The sequence below is a fragment of the Acinonyx jubatus genome, chromosome E2, assembly GCF_027475565.1.
Source record: "Acinonyx jubatus isolate Ajub_Pintada_27869175 chromosome E2, VMU_Ajub_asm_v1.0, whole genome shotgun sequence".
Classification (NCBI taxonomy): domain Eukaryota; kingdom Metazoa; phylum Chordata; class Mammalia; order Carnivora; family Felidae; genus Acinonyx; species Acinonyx jubatus.
Genome location: NC_069396.1, coordinates 26,179,306 through 26,197,468, shown reverse-complemented (window position 1 = coordinate 26,197,468; position 18,163 = coordinate 26,179,306). Strand labels below are relative to the sequence as shown.

The 18,163-nt window shown below is 50.7% G+C and overlaps 1 protein-coding gene across 4 annotated transcripts; it reads right to left on the bottom strand.

The window, feature by feature from the left end:
* Positions 1–2,273: 2,273 nt before the first annotated feature.
* SLC38A7 (solute carrier family 38 member 7) lies at positions 2,274–14,914 on the bottom strand. 4 transcript variants are annotated; one of them, XR_008293502.1, is made up of 14 exons: positions 14,850–14,914; positions 14,142–14,275; positions 13,778–13,875; positions 12,596–12,999; positions 11,753–11,951; positions 11,372–11,516; positions 10,266–10,364; positions 9,637–9,694; positions 9,305–9,419; positions 7,816–7,963; positions 7,207–7,406; positions 6,474–6,880; positions 6,305–6,359; positions 4,158–4,238 (listed from the first exon to the last, which is right to left on the bottom strand). XR_008293502.1 is itself a non-coding variant. In XM_027075891.2 (13 exons), exons 4-13 carry the CDS (start codon positions 12,863–12,865, stop codon positions 4,136–4,138), a joined length of 1,392 nt encoding a protein of 463 aa, XP_026931692.1. In that variant the 5' UTR covers positions 12,866–12,999; positions 13,778–13,875; positions 14,142–14,275; positions 14,850–14,913; the 3' UTR covers positions 2,274–4,135. The 4 variants fall into 4 exon arrangements, 1 of the variants encoding a protein (XP_026931692.1); XM_027075891.2 differs by lacking the exon at positions 6,474–6,880 and having other exon boundaries at positions 2,274–4,238; positions 14,850–14,913; XR_003426171.2 differs by having other exon boundaries at positions 4,144–4,238; positions 6,305–6,880.
* Positions 14,915–18,163: the final 3,249 nt, after the last annotated feature.

Here is an 18,163-nt window from a genome sequence, read left to right as displayed (position 1 = left end):
GAGTCCCAAGAAGCGGTAGGGAAATCCCAGTTTTTTGAGGAGACACCGAGTTCTCATATTTATTCTGTGAATGTCGATTTCTGGCTACAAAGCACTTCTGTCATTTTTCCTGTGCTGTCTTTACATTGGTTCCCCTTTTCCCTAGGAGGTAAATAAGGTCAGTGATTATCACTCCAATTTTAGAGCCGGGGAAAACAGAAGCCCAGAGGGGAGACGCAGTTTGCCTAGAGCCACTAGTCAGCAGGCATCCCAGTACTTGACAGGGATTGGCTGGGAGGATGATCCAAAGGTTCCAAGAACTGGTGTTGGTGCCAGCATGGGGGTATTAGGCTCCTGAGCTTGCCTTCAGGGGTCAGAAAGCACTAGGCTGGCTCTGAGAAAGCCTTCTGCTCACTTATTTATCCACGCATGACAAGAGTGCAGTCAGACTTCAATTTTATTACCAGTGTGTGTCCCTGAACAAACTATGTGATACTCTTTCTTAGCCTCCCTCCAGAGCCGTTGCAAGGATCGAGAGAGGATGATGCAGGAGAAGTGGGGGCACAAAGGAAGAATTCAACAAATGTTCGTTGCTATTCATTCATTTGCTCCACAACTATAGGACACTTGCTTACAATGGGCCAGGCTCCAGACTAAGACACCAGATGGATAAGGAGTGTTAAAAACAATACCACAGGCCCAAGGTGGAGTCATTTGCCTCCAGGACAGCAAAATGAGACTTAATTGCAGTTTCAACCTCCCCAGAAATGTCTTAACTGATCAGTCAGGAATTTTCTGATCAGCACCAAGGGGGCAATCTGTCACCTGGGCCCTCTCCATCCCCCAAAGGAAGATGAGCTAATCCACCCAAGACCCCCTGCCCTTCCCTTTAAGTGAGGGTGACTTGGCCTGAAGCAATGCTTTCTTTTCACTGGCTAATAACCACCTTGTCCCACTCCCTTCCTGTAAAAACCTTCCATTTTGCACAACTCCTTGGAGCATCTCTGTACTTGCTAGACAGGATACTGCTTGATTCATGAATTCCTTAATAAAGCCTATTAGATCTTCCAGTTTACTCAGTTGAATTTTGTTTTTTAACAGGAGATATGCCCTTGCTCCCATGGAGCTTACAGTGCAACGGGGGAGATGTGATCAAGTGCCTACAAGTATGGGGGCGACACGACACGGGCAAAATCTTGAATATAACGAACAAATGATGAATCTGGTGTTTGGCCTTTAGCATAGATGTAACCTTTCCTTCTCTTTGTTCAGAGAAAGTGAAACCAAACCTCAAGTTCTCGTCCCCTAGTCCTCCTGTGAAGCGCGGCCCAAAGCTGTCTCACTCCTCCAGCCCTCAAAAGTACTAGGCCACTTCAGAAGTATTTTCTCCCTGGAGAGAGTCCCCACTCGCACCAGGAGGGAGGGAGTGTGGTGGAAGATGAGCTGGTTACACTTTACCCTGTGGGCAAGGGGGGCGCCACTGAAGACCACCCCAGAATGCTCTAGTCTCATCCCTGTTGCTCTCCCACATCCAGGCGATACCCCACAATGTTCTTCCAATACCAAGTACCGAATGCCAGGGCTTTTGCGCATGTAGTTCCCATGGCCTGGAAAGGTTTCCTCACCTCTCTTCATTTAGTTCATTCCTACTCATCATTCAGGGGCCAGCTTAAATGTCACTTCCTCCAGGAAGCCTTCCCTGACTCCCCAGACAAGCTTCAGGCCCCCCAATAGAACATTCTATATGTTCTCCTTTTGGCACATATCATAATCTGCAAATAGATACTTGTGTGACCACTGGGTCTGAGGGTGGAGCCGCTGTCTGTTTTGCTGAGTCCACCTTCTTGCCAGCACTGAGCAGTCAGTACCTGGTTCTGCTACCAGGACAACCAGGGTCTGCTCAACACATGCCTCTGAAAGGATGAGGGCGGATGCTCAGGAGTTGGAAGCTCACCCAAAAATGTGAGGCTGGCAAGAGACACGCAGCACAGAGGCCAGTCTGAGGCCACATGGTGCGGGGAAGACACAAGCAGGACTTAAACCAAGGACAGGAGCCCAGGGTAAATCCCCAGGTTGGCAGGCAGGGCCTGATGGGATGTGGAAGAGAGGGGAGGCACCAAGAACCACTCGCATGTTCCCGTCTTGGTCAGGGGAACACGGCAGGACTCATCCCTGACACAGGGGTCAAAGACGATGAAGCCAGAAGTGCCTGCCCCACCCCCTCCCTACCAGCCTACCTTCTTCCTGTCAGTGGTCTGGACTGTGTCCCCAGCACTGGACATAGGCCACACAGCTCAGCAGCACAGTCTCTTTTTATTAGCCATCCTCTCTGGTATGAATGTGCACAAGTAGAAAAGAAACACTAAAATACCCTGGCTGGGAGGGCAGGGCAGGGGGCTCCTGAGCTTAGGCCATGTGGCCAGATTCCAGCTCCTTTTTCTGATGGGTCTGTTTCTGTGCGAGGACTCCCCTTACACCCCCATCCCTTGACTGAGCATGGATGCACACTGAAAGGACCTGGTGCTGTGCAGGGGGCGGAGAGAAAACAGCACAGGGGGTCTGGCTCCAGGGGCTGAGGGGCTGAGGGATGTGAAGAAAGGTGAGTCATCCAGTCCGGGACTTGAGCAGAAGCCCATCTGGCTGCGGCCAGTCTCTGCTTCTGTGGTCTCACTGCCCTGAGTGGAGGGCTGTGGGGTGGGGGTCCCTCTCACCCCTGGTACAGAGGTTTGGGGCAGGCAGGGCCAAGGAAATTCTAGGAGTTCCAGGTGGAGGAGGCCTGATTCAATGCCTGGCATTGGTCAAAGTGAACAGCCAAGGAGGGAAAACTGGGAATTGAGAATGGGAGAAGAGTGTCCCTCCTCACCCCACCTGGGGTACAACCCACGTGTGACCTCGGTGTTGGGTCATTGAGGGCGGGTCTGGTGGGCTTGTGGAGCTGAGGAAGCTGACACGAGAGGGTTGGGCACACCTCCTGCCCCAGTGTTACATGAGCAGGAGAGACTGAGCTAGAAAACTGGGGGAGGGGCTGAAGAAATGCTGGGGGGAGGGAGCAGACAAGATCTGGACCAGATGGGAAACTTTCAGACCGGCGTGACTACACTCAAGTGCTGCCCAGTCAGTGACAACTCGGCTGCTCTTCTTCTCTGTGGGCTATCCTGCTGGGGTTGCCAGGGGAGAGGGGAGCAGAGGGCAGGCAGAGAGAAGCAGTCACTGAAAGAGAAGGTAACAGAGAGGCTCACCTGGACCCTGACCAACCCAACCTGCGTGGGTTTGAAAGATTCCCAGCCTTCTCTCTTACCCACCCTGTGCCACAGAAATGAGGGGCCCATCTGGAATCTGAGTGAGATAAACAGACTTCCTGCCAAGGGGAAAGCTAACTGAGGAGTACTCACAGCACCGTGGTGGCACGGGACGGCCCTTGTCCTTTGGGTCAGAGCCGGGCTGGCACCGTTTGTAAACATTAGACTTGATGATGTCTGGAGATGGAGGAGGAGAGGGATGCCTGGACCCTCAGCTTTGGGGAAAGAGGGTGAGGCCTCAAAGTCTTGGGAGATGTCAATTAGCCACGGAAAAGAGGTCTACAGGTTCACTTTGGACCCAGGCTGGGGGTGGACAAGGCATGACTCTATCTACCTCTGTGCGCCTGTATGACTTTTGTGCTACCTTTGGAAATTGCCAGATCCCAGAGAAGTCACGGCTGGCCAAGCGGCTGCCCAACTGGAGTAGGCACTGAGTCCCGGGATAATGAGCACAGGTCCTGCTTAGGACAGGGTGCTCTGTTGAGTGGCCCTTTGCCCATACTTTCTCCAAAGGAAAGTCAGGCTGCGGTCTTTTTTCTGAGATGTTTTGATCCTCCTCACCCATGCTTTTCAGGGGTGGAGAAGTCGAGAGTTGAAGGACAGAGAAGGTTCTTCTGTGATACAAGACCTCCTCCCTCCATCGTGGAACTGCCGGGACTGGAGAGCAGGGGGAGCTGGGTCTGAGCCATCCAGAGGTGTGAGGCCTGATTTTACTCCAGAACCGTTCTTGGAAAAGGATGTCCAGATGTCATCCTACCAGCAGTTGGGAATGATGCTGGACACTTGTACCCCACAACTCTAAGAGATGGGCTCCTGGGTCCAGTGGCAAAGGCCATGTGTTGCCTGGGAGGCAGTGGTTATGCCAAGAGATCTACAAAGATGGCGTTGGCTGTGGTCTGGCCGAAGATGAAGGCTCCCAGGGTGACCAAGAGGACACCATAACTGACCAGCGCCCACCAGCTGTAAAGCAGGAGAGAGAGTCCTAGTCAGTCAACCTACCCTTGGCTTTGCAGACTTGTGTGTGTGTGTGTGTGTGTCAGTTAATTATTGTAATTACTTATAGCATTTCTCTAGTGAGTAGAGCACTTCCTACTTCTAAATGACTTTTCATACAAAGGTATACGGGGCCAAGTGTAAGATCCAGTCCATGGGTCAGAAGACCAAGACCTAATGGAGCTCATTGACAGGTCACAGCAAGCCAAGGGCAGAACCAGGATTAGAATGCATGCCTCCTGATGGAAACATGTTCAGGAAAAAGCAGGTCACATGGAGTGTGATCCATTCCATTTACAAAAAAAAAGCGCAGACATCTGCAAATATATATATCAAATATAGTGAGAAGGCAGTAAGAGGATACAACAGGGTATTGACATTAAGGATGACTCAAAATTTCTTCCTTACACTTGTACTTTTAAAATTTTCTATAATGAATATTACTTCATTATAGAATGAAGTATATAGAATATGTAAATATAATTCTTTTAAAAAAGCTTACAAGCTGTTTTCAACCTCTGTACTATTCAAGGAAATGTGGATATTAAAACAATATTGTGTTTTTCATCTACTAGACTAACACAAATTTAAAAGGCTGTTCTGGGACGCCTGGTGGCTCAGTTAGTCAAGCGTCAAGTCATGATCTCATGGTTCACGGTTCAAGCCCTGCGTAGGGCTCTGTGTTAATAGCTCAGAGCCTGGAGCCTGCTCAGATTCTGTGTCTCCCTCTCTCTCTGCCCCTCCCCAGCTCACACTCTGTCTCTCTCTCTCTCTCAAAAATAAATAAATATTAAAAAAAAAAAGGCTGTTCTAGACAATACTGGCAGGGGTGTGGAGAACAGGGTACCCTCACTCTACTGCTAGGACTCTAACTGGTTTTTTAGAGGGAAATTTGAACCCACGTGCAGAAGTAAAAGTGAGCATGCCCCTTGATCCAGCAACTTCTTTCTAAGAATTGATCCTAGTAAGATCCTCGAAACAGGTGTGTCAAGATGCACACGTATAAGAGTATTCACACATTCACACACTAGAACATTCCGCAGCCCTTAAAAAAGGGAAGAAGTGGATGGATCTTCTTGTGCTGACATAGAGTTGTCTCTAACACACATGGTTAAGTGAAAGGAAGCAAGTGGTAGAAAAGCGTCTGGCATGAAGCCATTTTTGAAAAAACCGAACCAGACACAAAATTTCATGTGTTTGTGCATACGTATGCGTAGCTCTATGTATTTGGACATGTATGCACACACAGAAACAACTAGAAGACCATACTGATGACAGAGAGCTCTCAGGAGAAGGGATGTGGTGGGGAGTGGGTTGTAGGGGCAAGAGGAACTTCCACTTTTTTCTCTAAAGTCCTTCAGTAGCATTTAAACTGTCACAGCTAGCATGTGCCACCCATTTCTTAGGTATTTAGACAACTCTTATGCCTTTATTTTTTTTTATTTTTTTTAACGTTTATTTATTTTTGAGACAGAGAGAGACAGAGCATGAACAGGGGAGGGTCAGAGAGAGAGAGGGAGACACAAAATCTGAAACAGGCTCCAGGCTCTGAGCTGTCAGCACAGAGCCTGACGCGGGGCTTGAACTCACGGACCGCGAGATCATGACCTGAGCCGAAGTTGGCCGCTTAACCAACTGAGCCACCCAGGCGCCCCAAGCCTTTTTTTTTTTTTTTTTAAAGGTATGAGGTTTGTCTTGTTTTTAAAATTTTTTAATGTTTATTTTTGAGAGAAAGTGCGCATGCACATGAGTGGGGGAGAGGCAGAGAGAGAGGGAGACACAGAATCTGAAGCAGGCTCCAGGCTCTGAGCTGTCAGCATAGAGCATGAAGCAGGGCTCGAACTCACAAACCGTGAGATCATGACCTGAGCCAAAGTCGGACACTTAGCCGACTGAGCCACCCAGGCACCCCAAAAACTCTTCTGCTATTTTTAAGTCCACAGGTCTCTTGATCTCTCCCCGTTTTAAGCACCCCCGCCCCCACCAGCCCATCCCTCATCTGGCACCTCCACACACCCCGGGCTCTGCTTTACCTGGCTGGCTTGACTTCTTCCATCTCCGAGAGTTTGGCTTGAATGAGGCAGAGCCCTGGAAGAGAAGACGTGGCCCCGAGAGCTCAGGCGGGCTCCTTCACTCAGGCCCACCCTCCCCCTTTACCAAGAGGTAGCGGTGAATGGAGAAAGGCCTGTGTTTATTCTTCACCTCTGCCCCACTCCACGTGCAGTCGGAGGCCTTGCATCTGCTCTCCCGGGAGAGGCCAGTGTCTGACAGGCTCTCCTCGGGCTGCAGGTGAGCCCCAGAGCCAAAGGGGCAGCCACAGAAGGGGATTCAGCAGTAGCCCCCACCACCCCGAGGGCCCTTCCCAGGGCACTTCTGAGCAGATGTGGCCTCCCCTGCTCCTTGCAAAGTGGCAAGGACTTTCAAGTTGGTCTCCTAGAGAGAAATAAGTTGGGTACAGGCAGAACTCATGGCTGGGCAGGTGGGAGCACTTCTTGGGGATCCGGTGGCAGACTTGTGTCTGAAACTTGGGTCTCCCGACTTCTGTATCCGGGTGCTGCCGCCAGACCCTGGCACTCTCTGGGCTGTAATGGGCTGAACCAGCCGGATCCCTAACAGTCAGGCAGCAACAGAGAAGCGAATGAAAGGTTAAGAGTGTAGGCTGTGCACCTAGACAGACTTGGGTCAGAAAAGTTGTTACTCAATGGTTGAGTCTGTTTAACCTCCTCACATCTCATCAACAGAATGGAGATAACATCTATCCCTTCTTTTCAGGAGGGGCAGGGGTTAGCGCAGAGCCTGAGGTGGGTGATTAGTAAGGGCTGGTGGTTACTCTCCTGGCAGGTAAGCAAGGGAGGAGTTGAGGCCGGGAGACCCTGGGAGCCAGTACTGCATGGGCGGGGGAGGGGGGGTGCAGGAGGCGGGCACAGGTCCGTACCTGGGAAGACAAAGATGAAGCAGGCAGCCAGGCCTCCGATGACTGAGATGACCTTGCCGATGTCAGGGATGAAGAGTGCCAGCAGCAGGGTGAGCAGGAACCAGACCAGAGTCTGGAGCACGCGTCGCCGCCGCTCCCGCCCCACGTCCTCCTCCACGGGCATCCCCTGGTAGCGCAGCCACAGGCCCTCGATCACCGCCCTGTGCACACAGAGAGTGTCTCAGAGGCTCCCACCTCCGGTTCACAGAGCCAGACCTCTGAGTGCGTAGACTAGGGGTAAGGCCCTAAGCGCTGATCCTGTTTCCTGTTCTGTGCAATGGGTCCAGCAGTACTCTTGTGGTTGCCACGGGGACTGGACGGGATGGTGGATGTGATGTGCTTAGGGCCTGGCCTGGCCCAGGACATGCTCACCTCGTGGGAACTGATGCTATTATCCTCCTGAAAAGGAAGGGTCTGGGTACGCCGGAGGCTAGGTGTTCAGGGAAGGATCTGACTACAGGTTCTTAGAGGACTCACAAAAGGCCAAAGGACTATGTTCAAAGGGCTCTCAGGGGTGCTGAGGAGTCCTGGTGAGAGGGAGCACTCCCATGGGGTGGGGAGGGGGCTCACCGCCCACAGAAGTGCAGGATGGGGTAGGAGGTGAGCACACTCAGGATGATGAAGGCACGGGCAACAGCCACAGCCATGTCCTCCGAGGGGTAGGATAGGAGCACATCGGGGTCCACAGCAGCTCCAAAGGTCAGGAAGCCACAGATGCCTGAGGACAGGGACAAGAGGGCTGGCAGGGGCAATCCTGGGAGGGTGAGGGGAATGGACCATTTACTCCAGGCTGCAACTCAGATGGGGAGGGCGCTGGAGCAGCTCTGGAGGCTAAGAGGGTGTCAGGCTGGGACTCGAGGCTTTGTCCCTGACTTCTCACATCCCCTCCCCACTGCCACCTTTGTCATCCTGAGCTCACCCAGCACGTTCCTGTTTCGGAGCTTCTGCACTAACCTTCTGTCTGTCTAGCCCTTCACACCCCTATCTCTTCACTATTCAGGCCACAGCTCTGGTGTCCCCTCCTCAGAGAATGAGTCCGCCCTGCCCATCCACAATAACCCCTGACCTTGGGCGCTCACTCACAGCACCCTGCTCTATTTTCCTCAGCACTCTCCTGTGTGTGTGTGTGTGTGTGTGTGTGTTTTCCTTTTACACTTATTCATTGTGTGTCTCTCCAGCCAGAACACGAGCCCCAGGAGGACAGGGACTTGGCCTATTTGCCCCTCTTGCTCCTGGCTTTGTCTTCAGAGGTAGAACAATGCTGGCCCCATAACACCTGTGGAAGGAATCACGGCCTGGTCTTCCTGTTCTGCTTTGTCATCCAAACCATTCCCCGCATGGCGCCCGCAGCCATGTTTTGTCGAGATGTGCCCCTGCTGGAAATGCTTCCTCTTGGGCTCCCCATAGTCCTCAGGCCCAACAGGACCTACTCTGGTCCCTGTCTGGCCTCCCTGCCTGCCCCTCACCCCCAAATCACCCCACTCCAGCTGCACAGCCCTGTCTGTCCCTGCCTCAGGGGCCTGGCATTTCCCGCCTCTCTGTCTGGAACACTCTTCTCTCAGCCCTTCAGATGCTCGCTCCTCGTCACTGGGGCTCCCTACATGCCACCCCCTCAGACAGGAGCCTCCTGTGAACCATGGAGGCTGTCACCACCTCTCCTAGTCCCACTCACAGCTTCCCTCACTGTTGTGGTGGCACTCCCCACTGTCTGGATGTCCTTACTGACTCCTGCCTTACTCTTGTAAGACTCTCTGGCTAGACTGTCAATTCCAGGTGAGCAGGACCAGGTCTGTCAATCTTCACGGCATCCCCTGTGCTGGGAACAGTTCCCGGCACTCACGAGGCACTGACTGACAGGTGCCAAGTGAATGGGTGAATACATCTCTCTCATTTGGGGGGGAGGAGGCCCAAGGCAGCCCAGGTTCAAGCCAATGCCTACAGAAGTGTTTGATATGCTGGGAATGCTGGGCTGTCCCCAGGAAAGCTTGGCCAGAGGACTTGGAGACAAAGAGGAAAAGTGGGAGCACTCCAAGCCCAGCCGTCAGAGGGGAGCACTCACCCGTGCCCATGTAGACAGCGAGGGCTATGACCATGGCGGCTGTCACCACCCCACCCCAGGTCTTCACCTTGGGCTGCCGCATGCTATTGAAGACCGGCACACTGCTCACGTGGCACTGTTAGGGTGAAGGTCACAGTTATGGTGGGGAAGTGACCCCTTCCCAGTTTTCAGAGGGAGGCAGTTTGGGGACAAAGGCACCAGGGACAAGGGACAAGTCCCAGTGCTCTGACTCTGTCTCTCCTCCCAGGATGTCCCCATCCTCCCTATAATGTGGGTTCCTGTCCAGGGTGGGGAGTGAGCTAAGAGGACAACAGGAACCTTGCAACCGGCACCTGAAATCCGAAGCAGATGGTGGGCATAGCATTGAACACGGCTACCCAGGAAGCTGGCCTGTGGACAAACACACAAGAGTCTGCTGCCTGTGAATCCCACAGAGCCACCAACCACCCCATGTCCTTACTCTTCACTCATCCCACCATGGCCTCCACCAACCACTATTCTACATATTCAACCCCCTTAAGTCTGGAAACAGGGAGAGGGCACATCTCCATTTCACAGGTCAGTACACTGAGACTCTGGAAGACCCTTCTGGGACCAAAATCCAGAATTTCTGGAGCACTGGAGTTGCTTTCCTTTTTCTTTCAAAAACAAGAAACTTTTTTTTTTTTTTTTTTTAATGAGAAAACAGATTCATCCTCATACAGAAATTACAGATAAGGACAAGTTGCAAAAATGTGCAATTCCACCCTGGTAGTCTCCATAACTGGAGGCCAAGTCTTACAATGGCTTATCTGTTGGATATTGGATGTTGGTTCTCACTCTTGCCTCCTTTCTCCAATGACCAACAAGTCAAGCTCTGGTGACCTAATGAGCTTTAAAAAGAGCACCTGTATGGCCTTTTGATGTCTGACCCAGTACTTCCTGGAGCCCAAGTAGCGGCTTCCTTGGGGTTCTTACCCACCTAGTCAGGATGTCCCCTGGGGTCATCTCTTTATCTGGCCAGATATATTTGATGATAATGATGGCAGTGACGTACCAGGTGCCCACGACGCTCAAGAAGCTGCCAGAAAGAATGGTTTGAGTTTCCTCTTCCCCAGCCCCAGCTGCCCTCTCTCTGATTCCACCCCAGGGGTATCTACCCTCAGCTCTAGTGACCACAGTGTCTACTGAATAAATTGGGAGATTATTCCAAACAAAGATTCAAAAAATGCATGAGAAATAAGCTTTAGAGGGGTGCCTGGCTGGCTCAGTCAGAAAAGCATGTGACTCCTGATCTTGGGGTCATGAGTTTGAGCCCCACGTTGGGTGTATGGATTATTTATTATAGATAAATAAACTTAAAAAAAAAAAAAGAAATAGGTTTTAGAGAAACCAGTCACAGCTTGGAGGGAGCTGGACCGCAAGAGGGGGCCAGACTAACATTTCTGACCATTAGGAAATGCACTGGTTCGGCTTAGAGGTCTGGGCTTCAAAGCATATGTGTTTCTTCCATCAGTGCAACCCTCACTTGGTGACTGCTACAAGGGCCTTTGAGAAGTAGGACCCGCTGGAGGTAAAAGGGCTGAAGATTCAAATATGGGGATGTCAACATTAAAGGGGACCTTGGAGACAGCCAAGTGTGACCCTGCCAATTGTGGATCACAGGAAATGGCTCAGAATTACACAGCTTTTCAGACCCTGAGCCAAGAAGCCAGTCCTGTCCCTTCATACTAAGCTGCATGGAAGATGGGGCCAGGCTTGACAATTCCAAATGATAAAAAATCCCCTCCTCCCTGGGAAAGCCAAGGTCCTGGCCTGGAAGCTCCCTTCACACTCCTGATAACCACCTGTCTCTTCTGTGACAAGGACATTTGGAACAGGATCTCTCACTATGCAAAGGGCCACTGTCTCCCTTGATGCAGACACAAAAGGAAATCTTATGCTGGTGGCCTTGCGAGCAAGTGGTCCACGCTGCCTTGCCCACTTTGGCTGCCCCAGAAGGAGAGGGGTTCTCCAGCAGTGCCTGGGCCTTTAGCTGTGTGTGATTAGAGCTTCTGTCTGGCCTGGGTTGGGGTGGGGCCTCCGAACCTGGCATACTTCTGGAAGCCGATCTCTCTGGGGATGGAAAGGGGCAGGATGAAGAGGAAGGCAGTGAGGCTGATAGTGAACTTTCGGTCTGTGTACCAGGAGCTGCTGCCGGCCCCCTCAGGCTCCTTTGCCATCACAGCTATAACTGCACAGGGAGGAAGGAGGGAATGTCATGCCAGGCTCCTGCAGGCTGTGGCCCTCCTGCTCTGCTGAGCCTCAGGGCCTCCATCTGTCTAATGGGCTCAGCAGCCAGGAGGGAGGATTCACAGAAGAAGGCTGGACCCAGGCTAGGCCTTGGGCAGGTGTTGGTGCCCATTCCTCCACCCAAGATCCCGAAGGCCGAGCGGGAGGGATGAAGTAGGTACTGAGGGGGAACCTCACTCTTGTCTTGTTGGTCCCCGATGATGATGAGGAAGGCGATGCAGGTGCCGAAAGTGTAAATGGCAATGGTCACCTCACACAGCACGCCTGTCAGTTTGCCACACACAGCCCACACCACCTCCTGGTAGGTCCTCTCATTGCTGGCCTGGGAGCAGTAGGCCAGGATGACGAGGCCGCTGATGATGAAGACCAGCATGCCCTGCAAGCAGGACAGAGCCACAGGGTGTGGGACAGGCCTGGCAACAAAGGGCAGCCTGATCTTGCTCAGCATTTACTAGGCCAATGCCTACCGCCAGTTTGGTAAATAAGCCTCATCTTGTAGGCAACTTTACCAGATTGCTGGAGGCTGCCGAGTTGAGATTTTCTTTAAAAACAGAAGAAGTTTTGTGGAAAATTTCAAATACACACAAGAGGGACAAAATGGTATCATGAACCGCCATGCACCCATCACTCAGCTTCAAAAATAATCAACTCATGGCTCATCTTGTTTCCCTCTGCCACTCTGGATTACGTTCAAGGAAATACCAGCTATCAAATCATTTCACCAGTAAATATTCCAGCACGTAGTTCTAAAAGGTAAGAGCCCACTTTTTAAACATAAACTACAAAATTATTAAATATGCAGTCGATGTCCAAACTGCTGGGAAGCCTTCTGCAGCCTCACCTGGGCTCAGATGAAAGAGTGCTGGGGTAGGTTAGTAATGTCTGCCAAGGGTGAGGGTGGGAGCAGTGGTAGCCTGTGTCATTGACTGACTATCCTTGAGGCAAAGCCTCCCTTCCAAGGTAAAGAGCTCAGACCCAACACCTGAACTGCATTTCTGCCCTTAAGGCCAGCACACTCACCATCTGCAGTGTGATGCCGGCTGCCACGCCCCCTGCAGTGCTGAAGGCCGCTGGGAAGTTGAGCAGCCCTGCACCCAGGCAGGCATTGACGACGATGAAGATGGCCCCAATTGTGGAAGTGGTGCCTCTGCCCAGACTCTCAAGAGACGCCTCCCCTTCACTCTTGGGGGCTGTGTCCACACAGGGACTCTGCAGCAGACGGGCCCGCTCCCCGGAGTCCGTGCTCAGACCCCACTCGCCAAGGTCATTGTTGATGCTGACCTGGGCCATGGCACTCAGAGCCCTCTTCCCACGGGGTCTGTGGATTCTGCCTCACAACCACATCCCCTGGGCAGCTGGAGGGCGGCACTAGCCTGTTTGGGGCTGTTATCCTAGGAGGCCTGTGAGCTCTGGCTCTTCTCAACCTAGATGGGAAACACAGGTACTACTGTTATCCTGAGATGGGCACAGAACGCTGAAACAACATTCCCAAGGTCATATGGCTGACATTCAAACCCAGGTGTGCCTCTGCAGAACACTGCATTTGGGTGTCACAGTGTATGGTGGCAGAGGCAGAAATATATCTGATGTAAAGCCTGCTTGCTTCAGGCTTAGAGACCCATAGGTAAGTAAGTCCTAAACCTAAGAGAGTGGAATACTAACACATCAGCACTACGGAGAGGCTACACTCCTGTTGGGCAGAAGTATCTTGGACATATCTTATCTCATTCAGTCCTTATCACAGTGGTCATAAGGCTCAGAGAGATCATATCGTTGACCCAGGGTCACATGCTAGCAAAAGGCAGAGCAGGATTTGGGTCTAAATCTATCTGGCCTCCCAGCCTGTTTCCACACCACAGGGTTTGCAATCGCAGCCCTCACCTAGAAGTGTGGGTATTGCAATATATTACAGTCCAACATACTGCCCTCTAGCCCAGAGTCTAAATTCTGTGTAGCTTTCAAAGCCCTTGAAAATTCAAGGCTAACTCTCACTCTTCTCCCTTGTGACTGACCTAACCATTGCCTATCAGAGAGGCGTCTCTCTGATGCCCTCAGCACACTGAGGGGTTTAGAATGGCTAAGGAGGCCACTGCCCACCCCCAGGTCGTCGGATGCTTCTCATTGCTTCTCCTGGTGATGGATGAACAAAGGTGGGAACCATACGCTCATGAGAGGGAAAACAGAGAGTTTGGGTGCTCTCACCAAGCATGCAACCAAGGGACACAGCTCCAGAGGAAATATCTCTACTGCTGGCTCCAAGTCCAGAAAGATCAGATGCCACAGGCTTCCTCTTATGCAACCTGTTACTCAACCAGTAACACAGCAAAAAAAAAAAAAAAAAAAAAAAAAAAAAAATCAAAGCTGTGAGTAGTGGAGGCAGAGAGCTCTGGGCTCCCAGGTTTCCAGCGTAGCTCAAGAAAGAGCCCTGCAAAGTCAGCGCTCCCAGAGCTGTGAGACCCCCTCCTCCACCCTGCTCACATCTCAGACACAGAGGTCTCTGCACTGGTCCAAGATCTCTCAGCTGTCCTTCCATGCGAAGTCCCCGGTTCCATTGTCCCCACCTTACCTTCTCCTTCTGCCTGATGGGCTATGGTGGAGGGTGTGTTGTCCTTACAGCTCCTTCTCGAAGATCTGGGATCTGATTTTCCTCACTTCCCTCTCTGGCCCCAATTTTTTCTTCAAGACTTTATCTAAAATCTGCTGTCAGTGGAGAGAAGAGTGTGAGCTGTTTCTGCGCTGGTCAGCAGAGCGTCAGCAGCTCTGACGCTAACTCAATAATGGAGCACCAGATCAGTTAGAGGAACAGGCCCGGGGAAGGAAAGAGGCTAGACTAATGTCACAGCAGATAGTCGGCAGAACCAGAAGAATGATGTCCACAGGCTCAAGGCCAGAGCTGTAACCATTGCAATAGGCCCTCTCATATCCCAACCGGAGAGGGTTCCCAGTCCAGTCTGGGGCTGGATCCCAGAAATAAGCAGGGAGGGCTGCACTGGGAGGTGGGTTAGGGCGCACCCGGCGCGGAGGGGAAGATCCCCAGGCCCCAAGCGAGGCGAGTGGGCTGCTGTGAGGTAAGCTAGGAAGGCGCTTCAGGCCTAGCACTAGGTGGAAACAGCCTGAACTATGGCGCCGCGGCAAAGCCGGTCCTCGTGAGGGCTGGCGGGGGACCGACGACGCCGGGCTTCGGAGCCCCGCACGGAGTGGGCAGGGCTCTAGACAGCTGGGGTCCGAGACTTAACACTTCCACCCTCCACCGCCTCCACCTCCTACCACCTACCTAAGGTGCTTCCCACCCGAGCCGGCTGCAGAGACACGTGAGCCGAGGTCACATGACAGCCAGGGCTCAGGAGGGCCGCGGGAGACGCTGGAAGTTGTAGTTTTCTGCAGGTTTTAGGCTTGGACGGCACCGGCCCTCTGAATGCTCAACCACACATTTGCTGCGAGCCACTCTCCGCTCCCAGACCACCATGCATAACCTGTTAGTTATATCTCTCTCTATATATCTCTATATATGTGTATCTATACATATATACACATATATACGTATATATACGTATATACACATATATACGTATATATGTATAGATACACATATATATGTATATATATGTTTTTAATGTTTATTTATTTTTGAAAGAGAGAGACAGAGCACAAGCAGGGAGGGACAGAGAGAGAGGGAGACACAGAATCCAAAGCAGGCTCCAGGCTCTGAGCTGTCAGCCCAGAGCCTGACACGGGGCTGGAACCCTCGAGGCCCGTGAGAGCATGACCCGAGCTACCCAGTCTTCCCTATCCTGTTAGTTTTAATCCTGGTCTCTTAGCCAAAGCGAAACATTCCTCCTTCCTTTTAGGAAGAACATTAGGAGCTTTGGTGTCTTTGCCAGGCCCAGGAACTGGACAAAAGCGATTTGGCCTCATTATCCTCCTGTGTCTCCCTCCTGGCCTCAGACCCTCAACCAGTGACCCTGGAGTTTCTTTCACTGACAGTGAGGGACCACTTTTACCCACTTGAGCTGTGTGATCTTTCCTGTGAGAGGACTGGTCTGAGTATTGTTCATGGCCATAACCTCAAGGCCTAGATGCTAAAATAGTTTCTGAGGTATCTAGTTACTCATATAAAAAAATATTTGTGGAACGAGGGAATGGGTGTCCAGAGCCCAGGCTTCTGTTCCTGGTTGTGTGCAACATTTTCAAGTTGTCACGTAATCTTTGCCATTCCAATGTCCCGGGTCTGTCTTATGAGAATATACTCTCCACTACATGTATCTGTCCATGAATCAAGATCCTCATTGATGAGGGAACACAGGAAATACCACATAACCCAAGTCATCTTTAACTGAAATTTTTATTGAGATCACTGTGGATTCATATGCAGTTATAAGAAATAATATGGGGGTGCCTGGGTGGCTCAGTTGGTTAAGGGTCTGACTCTTGATTTTGGCTCAGGTCATGATCTCATGGTTGGTGAGACCAAGCTCTGTGTTGGGCTCTGTGCTGACAGTGCAGAGCCTGCTTGAGAGTCTCTCTCTCTTTGTCCCTCCCCCCTTGCTCCTGCTGTCTCTCAAATTAAATGAATAGACTTAAAAAAGCAAAAACAGGGGCACTGGGTAGCTCAGTCAGTTAAGCGACTGACTGCAGTTCAGGTCATGATCTCGCAGTTTATGGGTTTGGGCCCCATATCAGGCTCTGTGCTGACAGCTCAGAGCCTGGAGCCTGTTTCGGATTCTGTGTCTCCCTCTCTCTCTGCCCCTCCCCTGTTCACACTCTGTCTCTGTCTCAAAAATAAATAAACATTAAAAAAAATTAAATTAAAAAAAATGGAATCAAACAGTTTGTAACTTAGGACTGGTTTTCTGTACTTAATTCCCAGAGACACATCCAAGTTGTCGTGTATGTCTTATTATTGAGTAGTATTTCGTGGTGTGTATGTACCAGTTTGTGTAATCACTTGCTGAAGGATAGCTGAGCTGTTTGCAAGTTTTGTTTTGTTTTTTAAGAAATTGCTATACTCAACAGGCGGCTCTCGAACTCAACCCTGAGATCAAGCTTCCCATGCTTTTCCCAACTGAGCCAGCCAGGCACCCCTGCAAGTTTTTGAAACAAATAACTTTATTGAGCTTCATTATACATTTTACCACAAGATTCACCCTTGTAAAGTGTCCAATACAGTGGTGTTTGCTATGTTCAGAATTTTGCAACCTACCCAGTCTCAGAGCATTGTCATCACTCTCTCAAAAACTCTGTAATCATTAGTAGTCACTTTCTACTCCTCCTTCCTGTAGGCCCTTGGAAACTACAAACCTACTCTGCTTCTATGGAGTTGCCCAGTATTGCCATTTCATAAAAATAGTCACTTGTGACTTTTTGTCGAATATGTGACTTTTAAAGAAATATTTATTTAGAGAGAGAGAGAGAGAGAGAGAGAGAGAGAGAGACATACAAGTGAGGGAGGAGCAGAGAAAGAGGGAGACAGAGAATCCCAAGCAGGCTCTATGGTGCCAGAGCAGAGGCCGATGCAGGGCTCCAACTTACAAACCTTGAGATCATGACCTGAGCAGGAACCAAGAGTCAGACACACTTAACTGACTGAGCCACCCAGGCAACTCCCCTTTTTTAAAGTTGGCTCCACACCCAATGTGGGGCTTGAACTCATGACCCTGAGATCAAGAGTTGGATGCTCTACCGACTGAGCCAGGCAGGTGCCCATGACTTTTTTTTTTTTTAATTAGAAAAGAGCAAATTTTAAAAGTAATACAAATAAGGTAAAAGTGGACATAATTGTAGTGATCCTTAGAGAATGAACATGTAGGATTTTTAGATGCATCCAAAGAACATCCACCTCAGAGAGATTGACCTGTGACTTTATCACATATATTTTGCCTTCTTTCACTCAGCATACTGTTTTCAAGATTCACCCATGTTGAGGAATATATTAGCACTTCATTCCTTAAAAAATTTTTTTTAACATTTATTTTTAAGAGGGAGAGCATAAGTGAGGGAGGGGCAGAGGAGAAAGAGAGAGAAAGAGAGGGAATCTGAAGCAGGCTCCACCCTGTCAGTGCATAACCCAAGGTGGGGATTGAACTCATAACTGTGAGATCATGACCTGAGCCTAAGTCAGACACTTAACTGACTGTGCCACCCAGGTGCCCCTGGACTTTGGTTGTTTAGATGTAAGCTTGAAGCAGTCTAAGAATACCCAAGGACTGGTCCATGGGTCAGCTATATGTGAACCACCTAGAAAGTTTTTTTTTTATAAAAAAAAAAAAAAAAAAAAAAAAAAGATTCCGAAGCCTTATCTCAGACATATTGAGTCAGAATGCCCAAAGGTAAGATCAGGAACCAATATTTTAAAAATCAATCCAGGGGCGCCTGGGTGGCTCGGTCGGTTAAGCATCCGACTTCGGCTCAGGTCATCTTACGGTCCGTGAGTTCGAGCTCCGCGTCGGGCTGTGTGCTGACAGCTCAGAGCCTGGGGCCTGTTTCAGATTCTGTGTCTCCCTCTCTCTCTGCCCCTCCCCTGTTCATGCTCTGTCTCTGTCTCAAAAATAAACGTTAAAAACAAAAATTTAAAAATCAATCCAGTTTGGG